The sequence below is a fragment of the Panthera leo genome, chromosome D4 (genome assembly GCF_018350215.1).
Source record: "Panthera leo isolate Ple1 chromosome D4, P.leo_Ple1_pat1.1, whole genome shotgun sequence".
Classification (NCBI taxonomy): Eukaryota; Metazoa; Chordata; class Mammalia; order Carnivora; family Felidae; genus Panthera; species Panthera leo.
The window spans coordinates 18,809,969-18,828,585 of NC_056691.1; the positions used below are offsets into that span (position 1 = coordinate 18,809,969).

Sequence of the window (18,617 nt, forward strand, 5' to 3'; positions counted from 1 at the left end):
TCATTTATGCCTTTCCATTCATTTAAATTGCTGTGACCATAATTGCCTTATGCCGACATCTCAACAATGGCCTTCTGGCTTCTCTCTAACTCTGGACTTGCCCACTCCATCCTGGTCAGTGGCTCCTATCTGCATGTTTCAGATCACTTGCGTTAACACATAGGTTGGGTAGGGTAGGCAAGGCAGAGTGACAGGGTCTGGCCTTAGGACCGTACACTGAAGTGGCCCAGGCTCTGGGGAAGGGTTCACAGAAGCAACAAAACAGAGACAGTCAACATTCAGAAGTCTAGATGGGCAGAGAGTTCATATCTGTGAGGTCTTTCAAATACTGTCTGAATTAAGTTTGGCTCAGGAGTGGGGAGGCTGGACTTACTAAATACGGGGGCGGGGGGGGGGGTGGTATCAGTGGATTCAGCTTGTCGTGAGCCACCTTACCCCACTGCCCCTGTGCCATACATAATACTATTAAGGACAGACCCCAGCACTTCACATGGGTAGCCTACCTTCTACCCCCCTTTTCTTGACCCACCTCACACTGGGGTGTGCTGACCTGTTCTAAATTATCCGAGCCCTTGATCCTTGAATTCATTACTATTTACGGTCTGGCAGTTGTTGCCAACCCAGACACCTAATACTCTCTCTGGCTTCCCTGCTCACCCACAATTTGCCTGTACTCCCTTTAATGATACTGCCTCCCTCTCTCAGCCAAACATCTCCGCCGGCAGGGACTCAGCTGCAGGTCCTGACTCTGTTCCCCACAGAAAAAGAACATGCACAGCGCTATGAACAAGGTACAAAATCGGTTACTGTAAAAAAAAAAAAAAAAGAAAGAAAAAGGAGCTTTAACACATCCCCGCCGTAGTTACTGGAGGAAGCGGTCATAACCCCAAGCGGGCTGAGTGAGCAAAGGGACACACAAGGAAACATAGAACCGGCGGCTCTAAGGCGGGATCCGCCGGGCTGCGCGGCTCCCAGACAGGAGGAGCAGGCACCGGAGGGGGAACCGCGAGGTCGGTTCCGGTGTGTCTGAGATGCTGAGATGGTGCTGATTGTGCAAGAGAGAGAAAATGCAAGTCAGATTCAGAGGCTGTAAGGAAGAGCTGCCGTCCGCGCGAAGGAGGGTCGCGGGGGCGAGGATCCGAAGGAAAGGAAGCAGAGCTGCAACTCTATAGGTAACAAACAAGAGGGAGCGGGTCGGTCCTTCCTCCTCTAGCCCCTCCAGCGCCCCCTCTTGGCAGAGCCCCGCCAGGAGCCAGCTGCCGAAGCCGAGCGCGGCTCGCAGAGTCCGCCCATCGCCAGAGCCCAAAATAGAAGGGTGGGTTTGGAGCCGACGGGCAATAATTCAATACTTGGCAGGTATGTCTTGCTTGCCTTCCACGAATATGTGAGCGCCTGCCTTGTTCTAGGCACAGAGGAGAGAACAATGAGCAAAACGCTAATAATAATTTCTCCTCGAGTAGCTTACGTTGTATTATATGCATTATAGTGGGGAGAGATAGACAAAAAATAAATAAGTGAAAAACGCATAGCGTGTCAGGTGGTAAGTGCTCGGAGGAAAGATAAAGCAAGGAAGGTAACAGAAGAGTGCTGAGGGGTGGGGGTAGGTATCAATGTTAACCAGGCTGTTCAGGGAAGGGCTGAGAAAATGGCTGGAGAGCAAAGACAAGAGTGAGCTGTGCAAATACAAGAGGAAGGTGCATTCCAGATAAGGGTAGGGTGGAGTGTAAGGCCAATTGTGTAGGGCCTTATCTGGCGTTGTGAGGGCTGTGGCCATTCCCACGATGATGTGAGCAGTACTTTAGCAGCTTTGGAGCACGAAATGACACAGGCTTTTGTTTTGTTTTGTTTTGCTGAAAGTTTATTTATGTTGAGAGACAGAGAGAGAGAGCGAGAGCACAAGTGTGCTCACATGAGCAGGCGAGGGGCAGAGAGAAAGAGGAAGAGAAGAGAATCCCAAGCAGTCTCCACGCTGTCACTACAGAGCCTGATGCAGGGCTCGAACTCAGAAACCGTGAGATCATGGCTTGAGCCTAAATCAAGAGTCCTATGCTTAACTGACTGAGCCACCCAGGTGCCCCAGAAGTGACACAGTTTTTAAAGGATTCTTCTGGATACTCTTTTGAGATTAGGTTGTCCTCCCTGGATTCACCTCAGCCCTGCCAATGGGAACTTAATCCTGGGTCTTGAGTCTTGCCTTCCACATGCCTCATCTTTCTCTCTCTGTATCTACCTGTCAAAGCACAGCAGTGCGGGGGTCAGGGGGGCAAGCCTAGGTTCCTGTGCCTCTTCTCCTGGGGCTGCATCTTCATTCACAGTCACAGCCTCTGGTTTTTGTTTGTTTGGTTTTTTGTTTTGTTTTGTTTGTTTGTTTTTAACCCTCTGAATAGTCTCTCCTTGAGACGCTTTTGGGGGTATTAATCTACTTCTCTGGTGGTATGTTCAATGTTGTGAGAGTTGGGCGTGACTTCATATCCAATATTTGTTCATTCTTTCAACAAACATGTATTAAAAACCTATATGGGGGTGCCTGGGTGACTCAGTTGGTTGAGCATCCACTCTCGATTTCAACTCAGATGATGACCCCAGGGTCGTGGGATTGAGCTCCATATCAGGATCCATGCTGAGTGTGGAGCTTGCTTAAGATTCTCTCTCTCCCTCTGCCCCTCTTGCGTATGCTTTCTCTCTCTCTCTAAAGAGCAAAAAGAGAAACAAAATAAAAAACGTATGTGTACCAAGCACTCGTTTGGTACTAGGGATACATCAGTGAACTAGACACATTAGCTTCCTGTTCTAGAAGTGGCAGTGATGGGGGAGACAGAATCTTTATTATTTTTTTAATGTTTATTTTATTTTTGAGAGAGAGAGATAGAGCAGAGCACGAATGGGGGAGGGGTAGAGAGAGACAGAGACAGAAACACAGAATCCGAAGTGGGCTCCAGGCTCTGAACTGTCAGCACAAACCCCGACGTGGGGCTCGAACTCACAAGCTGTGAGATCATGACCTGAGCCGAAGTTGGATGTTTAACCAACTGAACCATCCAGGTGCCTTGGAGACAGAACCTTTAAATCCCTTATGAGGAGGATTATTTCAGAGAATGATGAACGACATGAAGATCCCAAGGTGACTATGAGATAGCGTGACTAGTGGCTATTTGAGACTGAGAGGTCGAGAGAGCTTATTCACATTTCACCTGTGCTCTATACTCTAATTTGTGTGTGTGTGTGCGTATGTAGTTTTATGCAATTTTATTTGACCACTGACACAATCAAGATACATAAGTGCTCCGTAAACACAGGGCTCCTCCCTGGAAACCATTTGTAGCCACACCTGTCCCTCCATCCCATACTAACCTTTGGCAACTGCTAATCTGCTTTCTATCTCTATAATTTTGTCCTTTCAAGAATATTTTGTAAATGGAATCAGCATAATGCCCTGAGATTTATCCAGATTGTTTATTAGCATCGGTAGTTCATTCCTTTTTGTTGCTGAGTGGTATTCCACAGTGCGGATATACTACATACAGTCTGTTTCCATTCATTTGTTGAAAGGCTTTTGAGTCGTTTCTGATTTTTGCCAATTTGAATTAAAGTGCTATGAACATTCTTGTACAAGATTTTGTGTGAGCAAAAATCTAGGATAAATGTCTGGAAATACAATTGCTGGTTCATGTGGTAGGTGCGTATTTAGTTTAGTTTTGTTTTAGAAATTGTCCAGAGCACAGCTATACCATTTCACATTCCCATAACTAATGCACATATATCCATTTTTTTCCACATCCTCACCAGCATTTGGTGTTACCACATTTTTTTTTTTTTTTACCATTCTGGTTGATGTGTAGTAATATATATCATTTATGTTTTTCATTTTCATTGCCCCAATAGCTGATAATATTGAACCTATTTTAATGTGCTTATTTGCCATATTTATGTCTATTCATGTCTTTTGGCAGCCTTTTGAAAGTTTACATGAATCTTGGTATCAATTTGCCACCAGGGATGAGAACTTGCTCACAAACTTCAGTTGGCTCTAATTTTGGGAGAGCAATTTTCCCAAAGAATTATAAAAGAATAGACAATATAATACCATTTCTGATACATCTCTCTCCACCAATTTAGAGGATCAAATTAAGTTTACGTCTTCTTTTTTAATGTTCCAAGTGTATGACATACAGTTGAATGTAATGAAATTCAGTTTCCATGCTTCACAATCTCCAAAGCTGATTTGCTTTAGACTAAAAACATTTCAATTAGCATGGTAAGAAAAGTCTTATTATACTTCATTTGTAGTAATCTTACAATATTAATAGCTTTTTTTGTTTTGGGGAAAAAAAAAATCCATGCTCCCTGTAAAAAAAGACCTTGAAAGAACAGAGACAATACACACGACCAAAGTCTCACCATCTAAAGATAATCACTGTTAACAGTCGGTGGGCATACTTACACATTTCTTTCTGTGTGTGTGTGTATATGTATGTGTGTATTTATATACATATATTCTCTGCACACTTAAAATATGATTATAATTTATATTATTGGTATGATGCTACTCTGTATCTTGTTTCTTACAAGCATATATTATTGACTTCCACAGATGTGCATTATCATTTTTAAAGCCCGCATAGTAACCCATTGTGTGTGTGCGCATGTGTGTGTGTGTGTGTGTGTGTGTGTGTGTGTGTGTACATGTGTGCATGTGCATGTAACCAGCTTCCTTATTGATATTTAGCTTCTTCTAACTTTTGGCTGTTATAAATAATGCTTTAATGAATGTTCTTGTGGGGACAGCTTTTTAAATTTTTATGTTTTCTTTTTTTTTTTTTTTAATTTTTTTTTTTTTTAACGTTTTATTTATTTTTGAGACAGAGAGAGACACAGCATGAACTGGGGAGGGGCAGAGAGAGAGGGAGACACAGAATCGGAAGCAGGCTCCAGGCTCTGAGCCATCAGAGAGCCCGACGCGGGGCTCGAACTCACTGAACGTGAGATCGTGACCTGAGCCGAAGTCGGAAGCCCAACCGACTGAGCCACCCAGGCGCCCCTAAATTTTTATGTTTTCTTAGAGTAAATCGCTAGAAGCAGGACTGTTGAGTCAAAAGTCATATATATGTCTTTACATATGTGAATATGTACATATGAATATACATATGTAGCAAAAATATGTATATATCAGTTTGTAGATGTTTATAAACTGCCTTTTAATTTTTTTTAACGTTTATTTATTTTTGAGACAGAGAGAGACAGAGCATGAACGGCGGAGGGGCAGAGAGAGAGGGAGACACAGAATCGGAAGCAGGCTCCAGGCTCTGAGCCATCAGCCCAGAGCCTGACGCGGGGCTCGAACCCACGGACCGCGAGATCATGACCTGAGCTGAAGTCGGATGCTTAACCAACTGAGCCACCCAGGTGTCCCTATAAACTGCCTTTTAGAAAGATTGTATTGATTTACGTTTTTAGCTACACTGCCTGAGTAAGGCTCTTGTAAATTTCTCAACCTTTTACTTATATCTCCTTTCCGACAAATTTCTGTTTTCTTTTTTTTTTTTTAAGGCTTTGGAAGACGTAAGTTGAAATAATTTTTAATTGTATTTTTTTAAATTTAAAAAAAATTATTCATATTTGAAAGACAGAGAATGAGCAGAGGAGAGGCAGAGAGTGAGAGGGAGACACAGAATCCAAAGCAGGCTCCAGGCTCTGAGCTGTCAGCACAGCTTGACTGAGCCACCTAGGCATCCAAAATTGTTTATAATTTTTAAACAATTAACTGAGGTGGTAGCTCAGGGCTTTTTGAGACTAACTCCGTAAAAGCTTTTCTGTGAAATGACCATCTTGTAGAACTGTTCCTCCAGGAACAGAATGTGTTTGGGAATGTAGTCTGCTTCAATGGCTTTGTTATCTGGCCATCTAGCATGCTACCGCAATGCTAATCTTGCTTGGGGAATGAGGTCAGGACAAACAGTACACAAATGATATTTACTTGTGGACAGAGGAATTAATGACAAGGAAAAAATGTCCAAGATAACTACCAGCATGCCAAACTTCAAAGATGGAAAGCTGTGGCACGTAAACTAAGCATAAAAGACCAAATCCTACTTGCAAAGTTAGGGATTTATTGTAAAGTTGGATGATATTGCAGTTAGGGTTCACTCAAAAAATTTTTTTTAAATATGATCAAACAATGAAGTATAGCATTTTAATTATGATCTGGAGAAGAAAAACACTTTACACTATTTCCAAATTTGAAACTTGGAACATTTTTTTTTTTTTTTTGGTAGTCGTTGGACTTAATTTTCAAGGTCCAGCAGATATTTCGTTTAATGATTTAGTGAGTGTACTTATCTTTTACATGATGACATTACTGTATTTTTGCTTATAAGCTTCCTCAAATGGATTAAGGAACAAGAGGACTGACTGCAAAATGTACCTTTTAGTAATTAGGAAATGCATGTTCATGATACAGCACCTAACACTAGATAAGACTTCAGTTACACTATGCATATTCTTACATGTTTCTAACACTTTCTGGGCAGAATTTCTTTCATTGCTCTCTTTGGCAATGAAATGCTTATAGTTCCAAATTTTCAGCAGCACACTCCCCCTTCATCCAATTCCACAGGCTTTTCCTGGATTATAGAAGTGTTTCCTGGATTATAGCATGAAGTGTTTGCAAGCTATTTAAGATGTATTTTTGGACTGAGTTCTGGAGTTCTTGCGCTTTAAATTTATGGTGCTAGATTTAATAGCAGAATTTGTAGCTACTGTCTATCTGGCTTCCTCTAAATAATGCTACAGTAGCAAAATACCTCATTATGGCTTTTCCCTTTTCTGGGCATTTAGGCCTCTTATCAGTTTCCTTCCTTATAAGTTTACTTATACAAGTATTCTGAGGTATATTTCCAATGTTGTTAGTCAAATGCAAGGGGATCAGGTGGGGTGGCAGAGCAGAGTCAGTCACAAATGCCAGGTTCCAGCTCTGTTCCTGCAGAACATTAGTTACATCACCTTGGATCAATCCCTAATATCTTTGCTTCATTATTGTTAAGATTAAGAGATTCAATTGGTGAGTATATAATAAAGACCCTTCAAATATGAAATTATCTGAAAATAATTTATGAACTCATGTAAAATAAGATTTTACAGCTTTTTTTTTTTTTGCCAGGCATTCTACTTGCAAAGGCAAACCTTAGCCTTAAAAAAAATTGGGTGACTATGTACAAAAAGTTACTAAAATGGTACAGGAATTAAGTGAAAGTCGTCAGAGGCATTATTTATTTGTGAAACTGTTACCCTTAAAAATTGCCAGTTATTTTACCAGCAAAAGATGGGTTTATTTGGGAACAGCAGAGGATTGCAAATGGGACAAGGCAAGACCACAAACAAAAGCCAGGGGGCATTATCTTATGACTTCCGGTTTGAACAAACGTCAGTTGGAGAGAAGAGTTCAGGGTGATGATGAGATACCCCTTATCATATGAGGGGTAGTTGATTTCTTGCAGGAGATGCAACGTCCCCGGTTGGGGGCCTGTAATTGATGATTCTTTCCTGTTGAGATTCTTCTGTTAGGCTTATAATTGAGAATTCTTCCTGTAATTGACATTGAGTGCTAAGGCTCCCTAGCCTCTCTCCTAGCGTTGCTAGTCCACTTTAGCGAGGTTTCCCTTTCATGTTCAGGATGCAAAGAGAAAAAGTTCCAAGTTCACTCCTACATCTTAACCCCTTAGGAGGGTGGTGATTATAGTTCTCCAAACTTCACATCCAGCGTCTCTGTGACCTCAGGCATTTGACTGTATTTCTTATAAAAGACCAAATGGGGGTGGGATGGGGATGAAAGAAGAGTCCTCATTTTTTATTTAGTTAGGGTCATTCGGTAAGGCTCAAGGGGTGAGTCTAGGTCTCACAGTATTTCTTAAAGGGCGCTCCGCAGTTTCTGAACTGGTTGACTCTGAATCCCAAAGGACTCTAGGTGATGAAAGGAGGCTCCCTGTATATAACTTGACCAAAAAAAAGAGTGCCAAGTCAGATGCAGGGAAGGGGGGCGTGGCATTCCAGCACCGAGTTTACTCTTTACTGCCCGTCTACTTTCTGGCACTATTTGCAGCAAGGGATGTTAAGTCACCCTAAGAGCGTCGTGGCCTTGCCCTCCGAGCAGGGGGCGGGGCAGTTACACGCGTCCAGACACAGGCTGGCCGGACGCAGGAACCTGTAATAATGTGGGAGAGCTCCTTGGGACCTTCCCTTACGACGCCTCCAGCCTCACCGCGAGAGTGCTGGAATCTGCCCACACCTTGGTTAGGTGCAGGTCCTACCAGTCCGCCAGTGGGGTCGTCTTCACTGTAGGGAGAGGCGCGTTCCCTGCTAGGTGTAACCGCCGCGCCCCACCCCGCCCCCCGCCGCGGGGCCGGACCCGGGGTCGACCGGCGAGGGCGGGGTCGGGAACAAACTGGCAGCTGCCTCCGCTCATCCTGTTGCCAGGCGACGGGGAAGAGGCGGGGCCAACATGTAAAAGAAGGCGGGTTCTGCAAGGAAACCGCAGGCGTCAGAGAAGCGGCTGCGCAGCCGCCCTTGCTCTTTTCTAGCAGGCGTGCCCGGGTCGGCGCCGCGCTCCGCCCCCGCCCTGGAGTCCGCTCTGCGCACGCGCGGAGCGAGCAGCCGCCTCTGCCCCTCGCAGGGCTCGCGGCGGGGCTGTGCGTCCGGCACTGGGGCAGCTCTAGTGGGAGCCGCCCGGGAGCCGGTGAACCGAGCGGTCTCGGGCGGCCAGGCGCTGGACGAAGGTGTGCGGTGGGCGGCTGCCGTGTCCACCGCGACTGAGGAAAATGGTGTTCGAGTCGGTGGTCGTGGATGTGTTGAACCGGTTCTTGGGGGACTATGTGGTGAACCTGGACACGTCCCAGCTCACTCTGGGCATCTGGGGAGGTAACGAGACCGCCGCCGCCCCCTCAATCTCGTTTTCCTCCCGGCCTTTGGTTTTCGGAGCCTCGGGCCCCTAGCTCGCTCGGCACCACCACCTGCCGCCGCCCTCCTCGGGGTTAAATTACGTAAAGCCAGGCGGCGGTTCCAGGGCCTCTGCCCGCAAGTTGTTTGTATTCTGGCAGGAGGGGGTTGGGGTCGGGGTGCGGGCTGTAACGTCCCCCTTTTCCGAGCCGGGCGGTTGAGGGGGCCCGCGGTGGATTCCGAGGGTGCGGGACACCGATTGCTCCCAGGCGCCCTTTTCTGCCCGTCGCCCCGCGCCGTCGAGCTTCAGCTGCGCGGGTCGTGGGGGTGCGGGGGGGGGGGTCACAAAACGCCCGGGGGGCTTGTTCCCATCCCTGTCATTTTGTACCCCCGTGGGTTATGGCGAAGGCTCGGGAGAGCCCACGGAGTGTCGCACGTTGTCTCGCACGTGCAAGCAAGGCGCTGCGACCGAAGACGCCCTCTTCCTTCCCCAGCTCGGGCGTGTGGCTAACCCGCGGTGTCTTCTCGGCCCCGGTTCCTGGCCACCCCACCTGCATTCCCGGTTGCTGGCTTGGCTCCTGCCGGTAACAGAAAGCGAAACTCCTGGGCACGATTAACTCAAATGGTTGGTCAGGTGTTTCCAGTTCACAGCCTGACCCGGGAGTTAGGAGGAGGACAGAAACCTTACTTTGTATCCACTTACTCTGGTGCGCTGCCTTATTTGGAGCCTCATTTTTTACTGCTGCCATCTGTTTTTGTATTATCCCCTTTTTAAACATCCGTTGTAAGTTAGATTGCTTTTCCGTAGCAAGTGAATCTCTTGGGCCAAAGTTAGGGCTGTTTTTTTTTGTTTTGTTTTGTTTAATCGTTAATATGCACACACTTTCAGCCTCCTTCTAAGACACTCGTTTATCTTGAGTTTTTTCCTTTATGAAAGAGGGTGAGTAGGTAATTCTTTTGGTGGCGAGAACCTTGTTAGGGCTGTTGGTATCTGGTACCACGGGTAGAGCCAGCCTCCGCGAAGAAGGGACGTGAGCGCTAGCTCGGCATCTCCGGGTAGTGTCGGAGACGTGGAGACTGTTGAATTTGTTCTTCTCACTTGCCGAGTAAAAATCTTACGATCTGCCTTCACCCACTGCAGAAGGGAAGCCTTGCAAACATTTTGTGGTGTGTTTTGAATTGTAGTGGAGGGTTGCCGTAGAGGTTTGTGGAGGTGTGTGTCGAGTGTGATTTATGGATGAATTTGTTTAAAATTTAGGTGCGGTAAAATTGACTCGCGATGTAAAAGTTCTGCCTTTCTTGACAGACGCAGTGTTAAGGAATGTATCCACTGCCACAATCGTGATACCAAAAAGTTCCATCAAGACACCGAAGTTCCCCCTGCTGCCCCTTTTTAGTCCACCCTTCCCAGCCTCCATTTCTCCTGGCAGCCACTGATCTGTTTCCATCCCTACAGTTTTGTCTTTGCCTGAGTGCCATATAAGTGGAATTATGTGGTAGATAGCTTTTGGGGTCTTCTGTTTTTACTGAATTTCACTCCTTTCACTTTTTACACAAAATGAATTTGAGAGAGCCATCCGTGTGTTGCATGCACCAGTATTTCATTCCTGTATTGTTGAGCAGTAGTTGACTGTAGGAATGTGTTGCAAATGTTTATGTTTGCTGGTTTCCCTTTCTTGCCATTAGGAATAGAGAATAAACATGGGTGTACGGGTTTTTGTGTGAACATAAATTTTTATTTCCCTTGGGTTACTACCGAAGAGCGCAATTGTGAGGCCTTATGGTAAGTTAGTATTTAATTTACGTGAAACTAAGCTGCTTTTCAAAGTGCCCGTGCCATTTTGCAATCTCACCAGCAGTGTAGTGTAGCACTGACTGCTCGACGCTTAGTGACTTTACACTCTCACTAGCACTTAGCATTGACCTTTCAGAAACTTTTTTTTTTTTTTTTAGCCATTTTACTAGGTGTATAGTGCTGAAGTATGGTGGTTTTAATTTGCATATCTAGTGATTAAAGATGTTGAGCATCTTCTCATGTTCTTTGCTGTCTGTGTAGTTTCATTGGTGAAGTGTTCAAATCTTTGGCTCCTTTTCAATTGTCTTCTTTTCTTTTTTTATTGAGATTCAATGTACCCATTAAAGTGGCATTTTAAAAATGGTACTTTAAAATGCCATTTAAAAAATGTTATTAATGTAGCTGACACACAATGTTAAATTGGTTTTAGGTATACAACAGTGATTCAACAATTCTGAAGGTTATGTAATGCTCACCATGATAAGTGTTACCATCTGTCACCTTACCATATTATTAAAGTATTATTTGGTTTTATTTTTTATTTTTTATTTTTTTAAGTAGGCTCCATGCCCAACATGGGGCTGGAACTCATGACCCTCAGATGAAGAGTCACGTGCTGCACCGAATGAGCTAGCCAGGTGCTTCCGTTATTACAGTATTATTAACTGCATTTCCTATGCTTTACTTTTCATCTTAAATTTACCCTTTTAAGATGTACAATTGAGTGTTTTTTAGTATAGCCACAAAATTGTGCCACTGTCGACACTAATTCCAGAACTTTTTCAACACCCCCAAGATAAACCTCCTGCCCAATAGCAATCACTCTCAAATTCTGTCCCGAACTTCCCGACCTCAACTCCAGCAACTTCTGATTTCCTTTATGTTTTCTATGGAGTCACCAATTCTGGACATTTCACTTACATGTAATCCTGCAACATACATGGCTTTTTGTTTCTGGCCTTTTTCACATAAATTTATATTTTCAAGCGTCATCTTGTAGTATGTATCATTTTATTTCTTTTTATGACTGAATAATATTGCATTTTATGGGTATATCACATTTTGTTTATTCATTGATCAGTTGATAGACATATAAATTATTCTTTTTGGTTTTTGTGAGTAATGCTGCTGTGAACATTCATGTGCAAGTTTTTTTTGTGGGCATATGTTCTAAATTTTCTCGAGTATATGCCTAGGACTGGAATTGCTGAGTCACTTGATAACTCAGACTTTTTATAGCACTGTTGAACTCTTTTCCAAAGTATTTTCTTATTGTTAAGTGTTGAGAGTTCTTTACATGTTACGTATATGAATCTTTTGTCAGAAAGAAAATCTGAAAATGTATTCTCCCAGTCTCTTCCAAGTCTGTCTTTTGCAAAGCAGAAGTTTTAAATTTTGATCAAGTCCACTTCAAAAACTTTTCATGAGTCATGCTTTTGATGTATCTATGAAATCTTAGCCTTCCCTGAAATCACAAAGATTTTCTCCTGTGTTTTCTTATACAAGATTCATAATTTTATATTTTATGTTTAGATTTTGGATCCATTTTTGTAAAAGTTGTCAAGGTTGAAGGTTGACATTCATTTGTTGGCATGTGGATGCAAATGTTCAATTGTACCATCTGCTGAAAAAATCCTTTCTTCATAGAATTATTTTTGCACTTTTGTAAAAAAAAAAAAAATTAGAGTTTATATTGCGTGGGTTTATTTTTGCATTGTCATCTGTTTGAATAATGTGTGTCCATCCTTTGACCAATACCACTCTTGTCTTGATAACTCTAGCTAATAGTAAGTCATGAAATTAGGTAGTGTGATTCTTCTAACTTTAGAGTTAACAAAAATTTTAAAACAACATATCAGTGTTTTATATATAGAAGTTGGTTATATTTTGATAAGCAGAGCTTTATTTTATTTTTTAGGGAACTCATGCAAATGGGGAGAGAGGCAGAATCCTTTTTTTTTTTTTTAATGTTTATTTTTTGAGAGAGTATGAGCAGGGAAGGGGCAGCGAGAGGGAGATACAGGATCTGATCATGTAGGGCTCAAACCCACAAACTGAGATCATGCCTTGAGACCAAGTTGGTTGCTTAACCTACTGAAACGCCAAGGCGCCTTGGTAGACAGAATGAGAATCTTAAGCAGGCCTCATGCACAGTTCAGAGGGTGATGCAGGGCATGGTTCCAGGTTCATGACCGGACCTCACATCAAGAGTTCGATGCTCAACTGTCTGAGCTACCCAGGTGCCCTAGTGAAACTTTAAGAGCTTTTTGTTAAATTCTCCAAGGATTGATTGATTATTTACTTATTTATTTATTTAAATTGTTTGTAATGTTTATTTTTGAGAGAGAGCATGAGAGGGAGAGGAGCAGAGAGAGGGAGACACAGAATCTGAAGCAGGCTCTGAGCTGTCACCGCAGAGCCTGACTGAGCCACCCAGGCGCTCCTCCCTCCTTTGAGAATTTAAAAAGCAGTAATTTTAATAAACTTTTAAAAAGTTATTTGAAAATTTCAATAATAGAAACTAGATGCTTAGGAAAATTGTTAAGGTTATGGAGTTAATATTTTATGGTCTAACGTCAGAAGGACGTTTGGTTTTAAATGTATGCTTTTGCTGGGTGTGTGTAATAATCCAGCTAATTGCACTCTTAGCATATTAATAGTGTTAGTGTTCAGGAATTAGATGGATGATTTCAAACCTAATAATGGGTAGTGCTTTGAAAATGTTTCTGAGGTAATTTTTTTTGGAAATGAGAATCCATTTTTCCTTAGAAACTTGGTTATACACGAATGAAGAGTTTCCAAAAACGTATTTAATTATAATGTAGCAGAATAGTGCTACTATACTGGGCCCTACAGGAAATAGACTGAGTGCTGGAAGCATCTGTTTTATGAAGGAGAAAGAGGAATTGAGCTTTTTCTCACACTCTTGATGAATTTTGATGTTGAGAAAGTACTTTTTATACACCGCTATTAATCCTCCACTGTTTTGTATGTCATCTACTTAGGTAGGTGGTAGTACTTCATTGATTGATCTGACATTAATCTCCCACCTTTTCTTTTTTTTCTCTTTTTAAAAAACAATTTTTTAAAATGGTTATTTATTTTTGAGAGAGACGGAGACAGAATGCTAGTGGGTTAGGGGCAGAGAGAGAGGGAGACACAGAATCGGAAGCAGGGTCCAGGCTCTGAGCCGTCAGCACAGAGCCCGACACGGGGCTCGAACTCACGAGCCGGTGAGATGATGACCTGAGCCGAAGTCGGACGCTCAACCGACTGAGCCACCCAGGCACCCCAATCTCCCACCTTTTCTAAGCTGGCATTTCGTGTTTCCTTCAAGAGCTAGGCTGCATCAGAAGCAGCCATATGTGTTCCTTAGACATACAGATTTCTGAACTGCTTTCCAGGCTTAATAATTCTTTTATCTGGAGTAGGACACCAAAATCTTTTCTTTTTTGTTTTTTTGTTTTTTTTTTTAAAAAACGTCATGGGATTGTCATGTACAACTAGGTGCATTTTAAGAGCACTTTGGGGCACCTGCGTGGCTCAGTCGGTCAAGCATCCCACTTGGCTGGGGTCATGATCTCGCGGTCCATGAGTTCGAGCCCCACGTTGGGCTCTGTGCTGACAGCTCAGAGCCTGGAGCCTGTTTCAGATTCTGTGTCTCCCTCTCTCTCTGCCCCTCCCCTGTTCATGCTGTGTTGCTCTCTGTCTCAAAAATAAATAAACTTTTAAAAAAAAAAAAAACACTTTGAGGGCAAATGTATTAGAAACTCAAGAGGCAGAAGCAGTAATAAAGATGGCTCGTGATAGAACTCTTTCTTGTTTTCTCTAAAATGGTACTCAAATTTTGCAGGTTTTTTTTTTTTTTTGGTGGTGGTTGTTATGCCTGATAATGTTATGTAACGTTAGAAACTGATTTCTTTTTTTTAAAAACTAACTTGGATATTTTATTTTTGAAATGTTACTTTCCCAGTTTTCCCTTTATAACAGAGTTTAATGGTCAGTGGCCACTTACTACATATCCCCAGTATACTCTTCGCTCTGTAGGATTATGAAGATTCAGGGCACAATTCCTGATATGAAGGAGTCATTCTTTTATGAAAGGAATATATTGGGAGTGCTGAACAGATGTTTGTTGAGATCTAGTGGTAATTACCAATTATAATTCCTTAAATACTATTTTTACCTTTACATTCTGAGAAACTTTTATAGAATGTTAGAGCTGAAAGGGAACATTTAATATGAAAAGTGTTAAATACAGAATTAAAAGATTTTGCAGTCTACATCTGTATTCCTGTAATCTAGATGGTACCACGAATTATGTATTAACAGCTTTATTGAAACATAACTGACATAGTAAAAGCACATATTTAAAGTCTACAGTTTGGTAAACTTTGACATGTGTGCACTTGGGAAATATCCATCACACCCAGAAGTTTTTTGGCCATCTCCAGAGGCATCCAATATTCTGATTTTTTTTTTTTTTTTCCTACCATACATACCTATACCTCTATTTCTGACTTGCTGAATGTGGTTTTTTTCCTCCAAGAATGTGTGTTGGGTTTTGTAAACTGGTTTTTCTCTATTGATCTGATCATAGGGTGTCTCTTCTTCAGCCTGTTGATGCAATGGATTATATTAATTGATTTTTGAATGTTGAATGAGTCTTTCATACCTGGAATAAATTCCACCTGGTCTTGGTATATAATTATTCTTACACATTGTTGGATTTAATTTGATACTTTGTTGATTTTTGCATCTGTGTTCATGAGAGATAGTGGTCTGTAGCTTTTTTTCTTGTCATGTGTTTATCTGGTTTTGGTATTAGGGTAATGCTGAACTTGTAAAGTGAGTTAGGAAGTGTTCCCTCTGCTTCTGTTTGCTAGAGGAGATTTCGTTGGGGCTTGGTATCATTTTTTCCTTAAATGTTTGGTTTAGAAAGTTAGTGAAACCATCTGGGCGTTATGCTTTCAGGTTTGAAAGATTATTAAGTATTGAATCAATGTCTTTAATAGATACAGGCCTATTTTGGTATCTTTTTTATCATGTGTGAGTTTTGCTAGAATATATCTTTTGAGGAATTGTTACAAGTTTTGTGAGCAGGTTTGCATTCTTGTGTTATCCTTTTACTGTCCATAGAATGAGTAATGATGGCCCTTCCTTTCATTTGTGATACTAGTAATTTGTGTCTTTTCTGTCATAGTTAACTTGGCTAGAGGGTTATCAATTTTGTTGATCTTTTCAGAGAACCATCTTTTGGTTTCATTAGTTTTTCTCTGGATTTTTCTGTATTGAATTTCATTGATTTCTGCTCTAATTCTTCTTTTCTTCTGCTTACTTAGGATTTCATTTGCTCTTCTTTTCCTAGATTCCTAAGGTGGAAGCTAGAGTATTGATTTTAGATCTATCTTCTTTTCTAATATATGCAGTCAGTGGTGTAAATTTCTGAGCCCTCCTTTTGCTGCATGTCAAATTTTGAGAGCTGTATTTTCATTTGATTCAAGATACTTTTCAGTTTCTTTTGAGACTTCTTTGACTTCTATGTTATTTTAAATTAGTATTTGCCAAATCTTCAGGTATTTTGGGAGTTTCTACCTTTTTTTTTTTTTTTTGTTACCGATTTCTAGTTTAAGTCCATTGTTGTCTGAAAGCAAATTTTGTAAGACTTTTATTCCTTTAAATTTGTTAAGATATGTTTTATGGACCAGAGTTTGGATTATTGTGCTGAATGTTCTGTGTGAGCTTGAAAAGAATATGGGGCACCTGGGTGGCTCAGTTGGTTAAGCATCCGACTTAGGCTCAGGTCATGATCTCATGGCCCGTGAGGCCCGTGAGTTTGAGCCCCACATCGGGCTCTGTGCTGACAGCTCAGAACCTGGAGCCTGCTTCAGATTCTGTGTCTCCCCCTCTGTCTGCCCCTCCCCTGCTCATGCTCTGTCTCTGTCTCAGAAATTAATAAACATTAAAAAAAATTAAAAAAGAAAAATAGATATTCTGCTATTGTTGGAAGAAATGTTCTACAAATTTTAATTAGATCTCTTTGCTTTTAATTTGTTTATGCCTTTATGTCTAGAGTGGGTTTCTTGCAGGTATCTTATTGTTAGGTTTTGTTTTTGTTATCCACTGTGTCGGGTTTTGTCTTTTCATTGGTATATTCAGACCATTTATATTTAAAGTGATTATTGATATAGTTGGGTTGATGGTTATCTATTTGTAGCTCTTTTCTATTTCTTGTATGTATGTCTTTGCTTTTTAAAATCTTCCCCTCTTTTTTCTGCCTCTTCTGGTTTTAATCTTTTCTATGATTTCCTTTTTTTCCTCTCCTAATATATTAATTATACCAAATTTATTATTTACCACAGGCTTACCAAATTTATTATTTATTTTTCATTTGATTATTATTATTTTAGTGGATGCTTTGGGATTGCAATATGCATTTAAAACTAATCTACGTCTGGAGCACCTGGGTGGCTCAGTCAAACATCCACCTCTTGATTTTGGCTCAGATCATGATCTTGTGGTTCGTGAGTTTGAGCCCTGCATCTGTCCCCAAGCTTATAGCATGGAGACTGCTTGAGATTCTTTCCCTCTCTCTTAAATCAATAAACAAACAGACAAAAAATGAAACTAATCAAAGTCCAATCAAATAAAGCTATATTGCTTCAGAGCTAGTGAAGGCACCTTATAAGATTATTGTACTCATTTGCTTTTGCCATTCATTTCACTTATCCATAAGCTGTACCTACCCAGTGCACTGTTGCTATTATTATTTTGAACAGTTTTCCATTAAGGAAAATAAAAGGCTTAATTTTACCTTTATTCCTTTTCTCATGCTCTTACAGATCTGAGTTTGTGACCTATATTTTCCTTCTCTGTGAAAACTTTTAACATTTCTTGCAAGGGAGGTCTGCCAAAAAATGCCATCAGGTTTTGTTTGCCTGAGAAACTATTTCTTTTGCATCTCCACCACTTAAAAATAATGTGGTAAAATACAACATAAAATCATCTTAATGATATTTTAATTTCAGGTGTACAGTGTATTGATTCAACAGTTCGGTACATTACTCAGTGTTCACCCTAAGCATAGCCACCATCGTCATCAAACAACATTTTTGCAACATTATTGACTATATTCCCTTTGTTGTACTTTTCATCTCTGTGACTTACTTATTTTGTAACTGGAAGTTTGTACTTAATCACCTTCACCTATTTTGCCCATCCCGCCCCCCGACCTACCTCTCCTCAAGCAGCCATCGGTTTGTTCTCTGTATTTAAGAGTCTTGGTTTTTTTGTTTCACTGGTTTGTTTTTTAGATTCCACGTGTAAGTGACATCATGGTATTTGTCTTTCTCTCACTTGTTTCACTTAGCATAATACCCTGTAGCTCCATCCGTATTGTTGCAAATGGTAAGGTCTCATTCTTTATTATGGCTGAGTAATATTCGTGTGTAGGTGTGTGGGTGTGTGTATCCATTTATCTGATGGATGCTTGGTTGCTTCCATATGTTAGCTATTGTAAATGATGCTGCAGTAAACATAGAGCTGCATTTTTTTTTTTTTTTTGAATTCATGTTTTTGGGTAAATACTAGTGGAATTACTGGATCATATAGTATCTCTTTTTTAAATTTTTTGAGGAACCTCCATATTTTCCATAGCAGCTGCACCAATTTACATTCCTACCTACAGTGTACGAGGGTTCCTTTTCCTTCACATTCTCATCATCACTTGTTATTGTCTTTTTGATTCTAGCCTTTCTGACAGGTGGGAGGTGATATCTCATTGTGGTTTTGATTTGCATTTCTCTGATGATGAGTGATGAGCATCTTTTCATGTGTCTGTTGGTCATCTGTATGTCTTCTTTGGAAAAAAAAAATGTCTCTTTAGGTCTTTTGC

At 41.4% G+C, this 18,617-nt stretch overlaps 1 protein-coding gene across 1 annotated transcript in view; it reads left to right on the forward strand.

The window, feature by feature from the left end:
• Window positions 1-8,627: 8,627 nt before the first annotated feature.
• The window catches only part of VPS13A (vacuolar protein sorting 13 homolog A), a 234,969-nt gene continuing 224,979 nt past the window's right edge, over window positions 8,628-18,617 (forward strand). Inside the window, 1 exon segment of the mRNA XM_042913973.1 lies at window positions 8,628-8,910. Coding sequence (XP_042769907.1) covers window positions 8,811-8,910 — 100 coding nt within the window. The 5' untranslated portion in view covers window positions 8,628-8,810.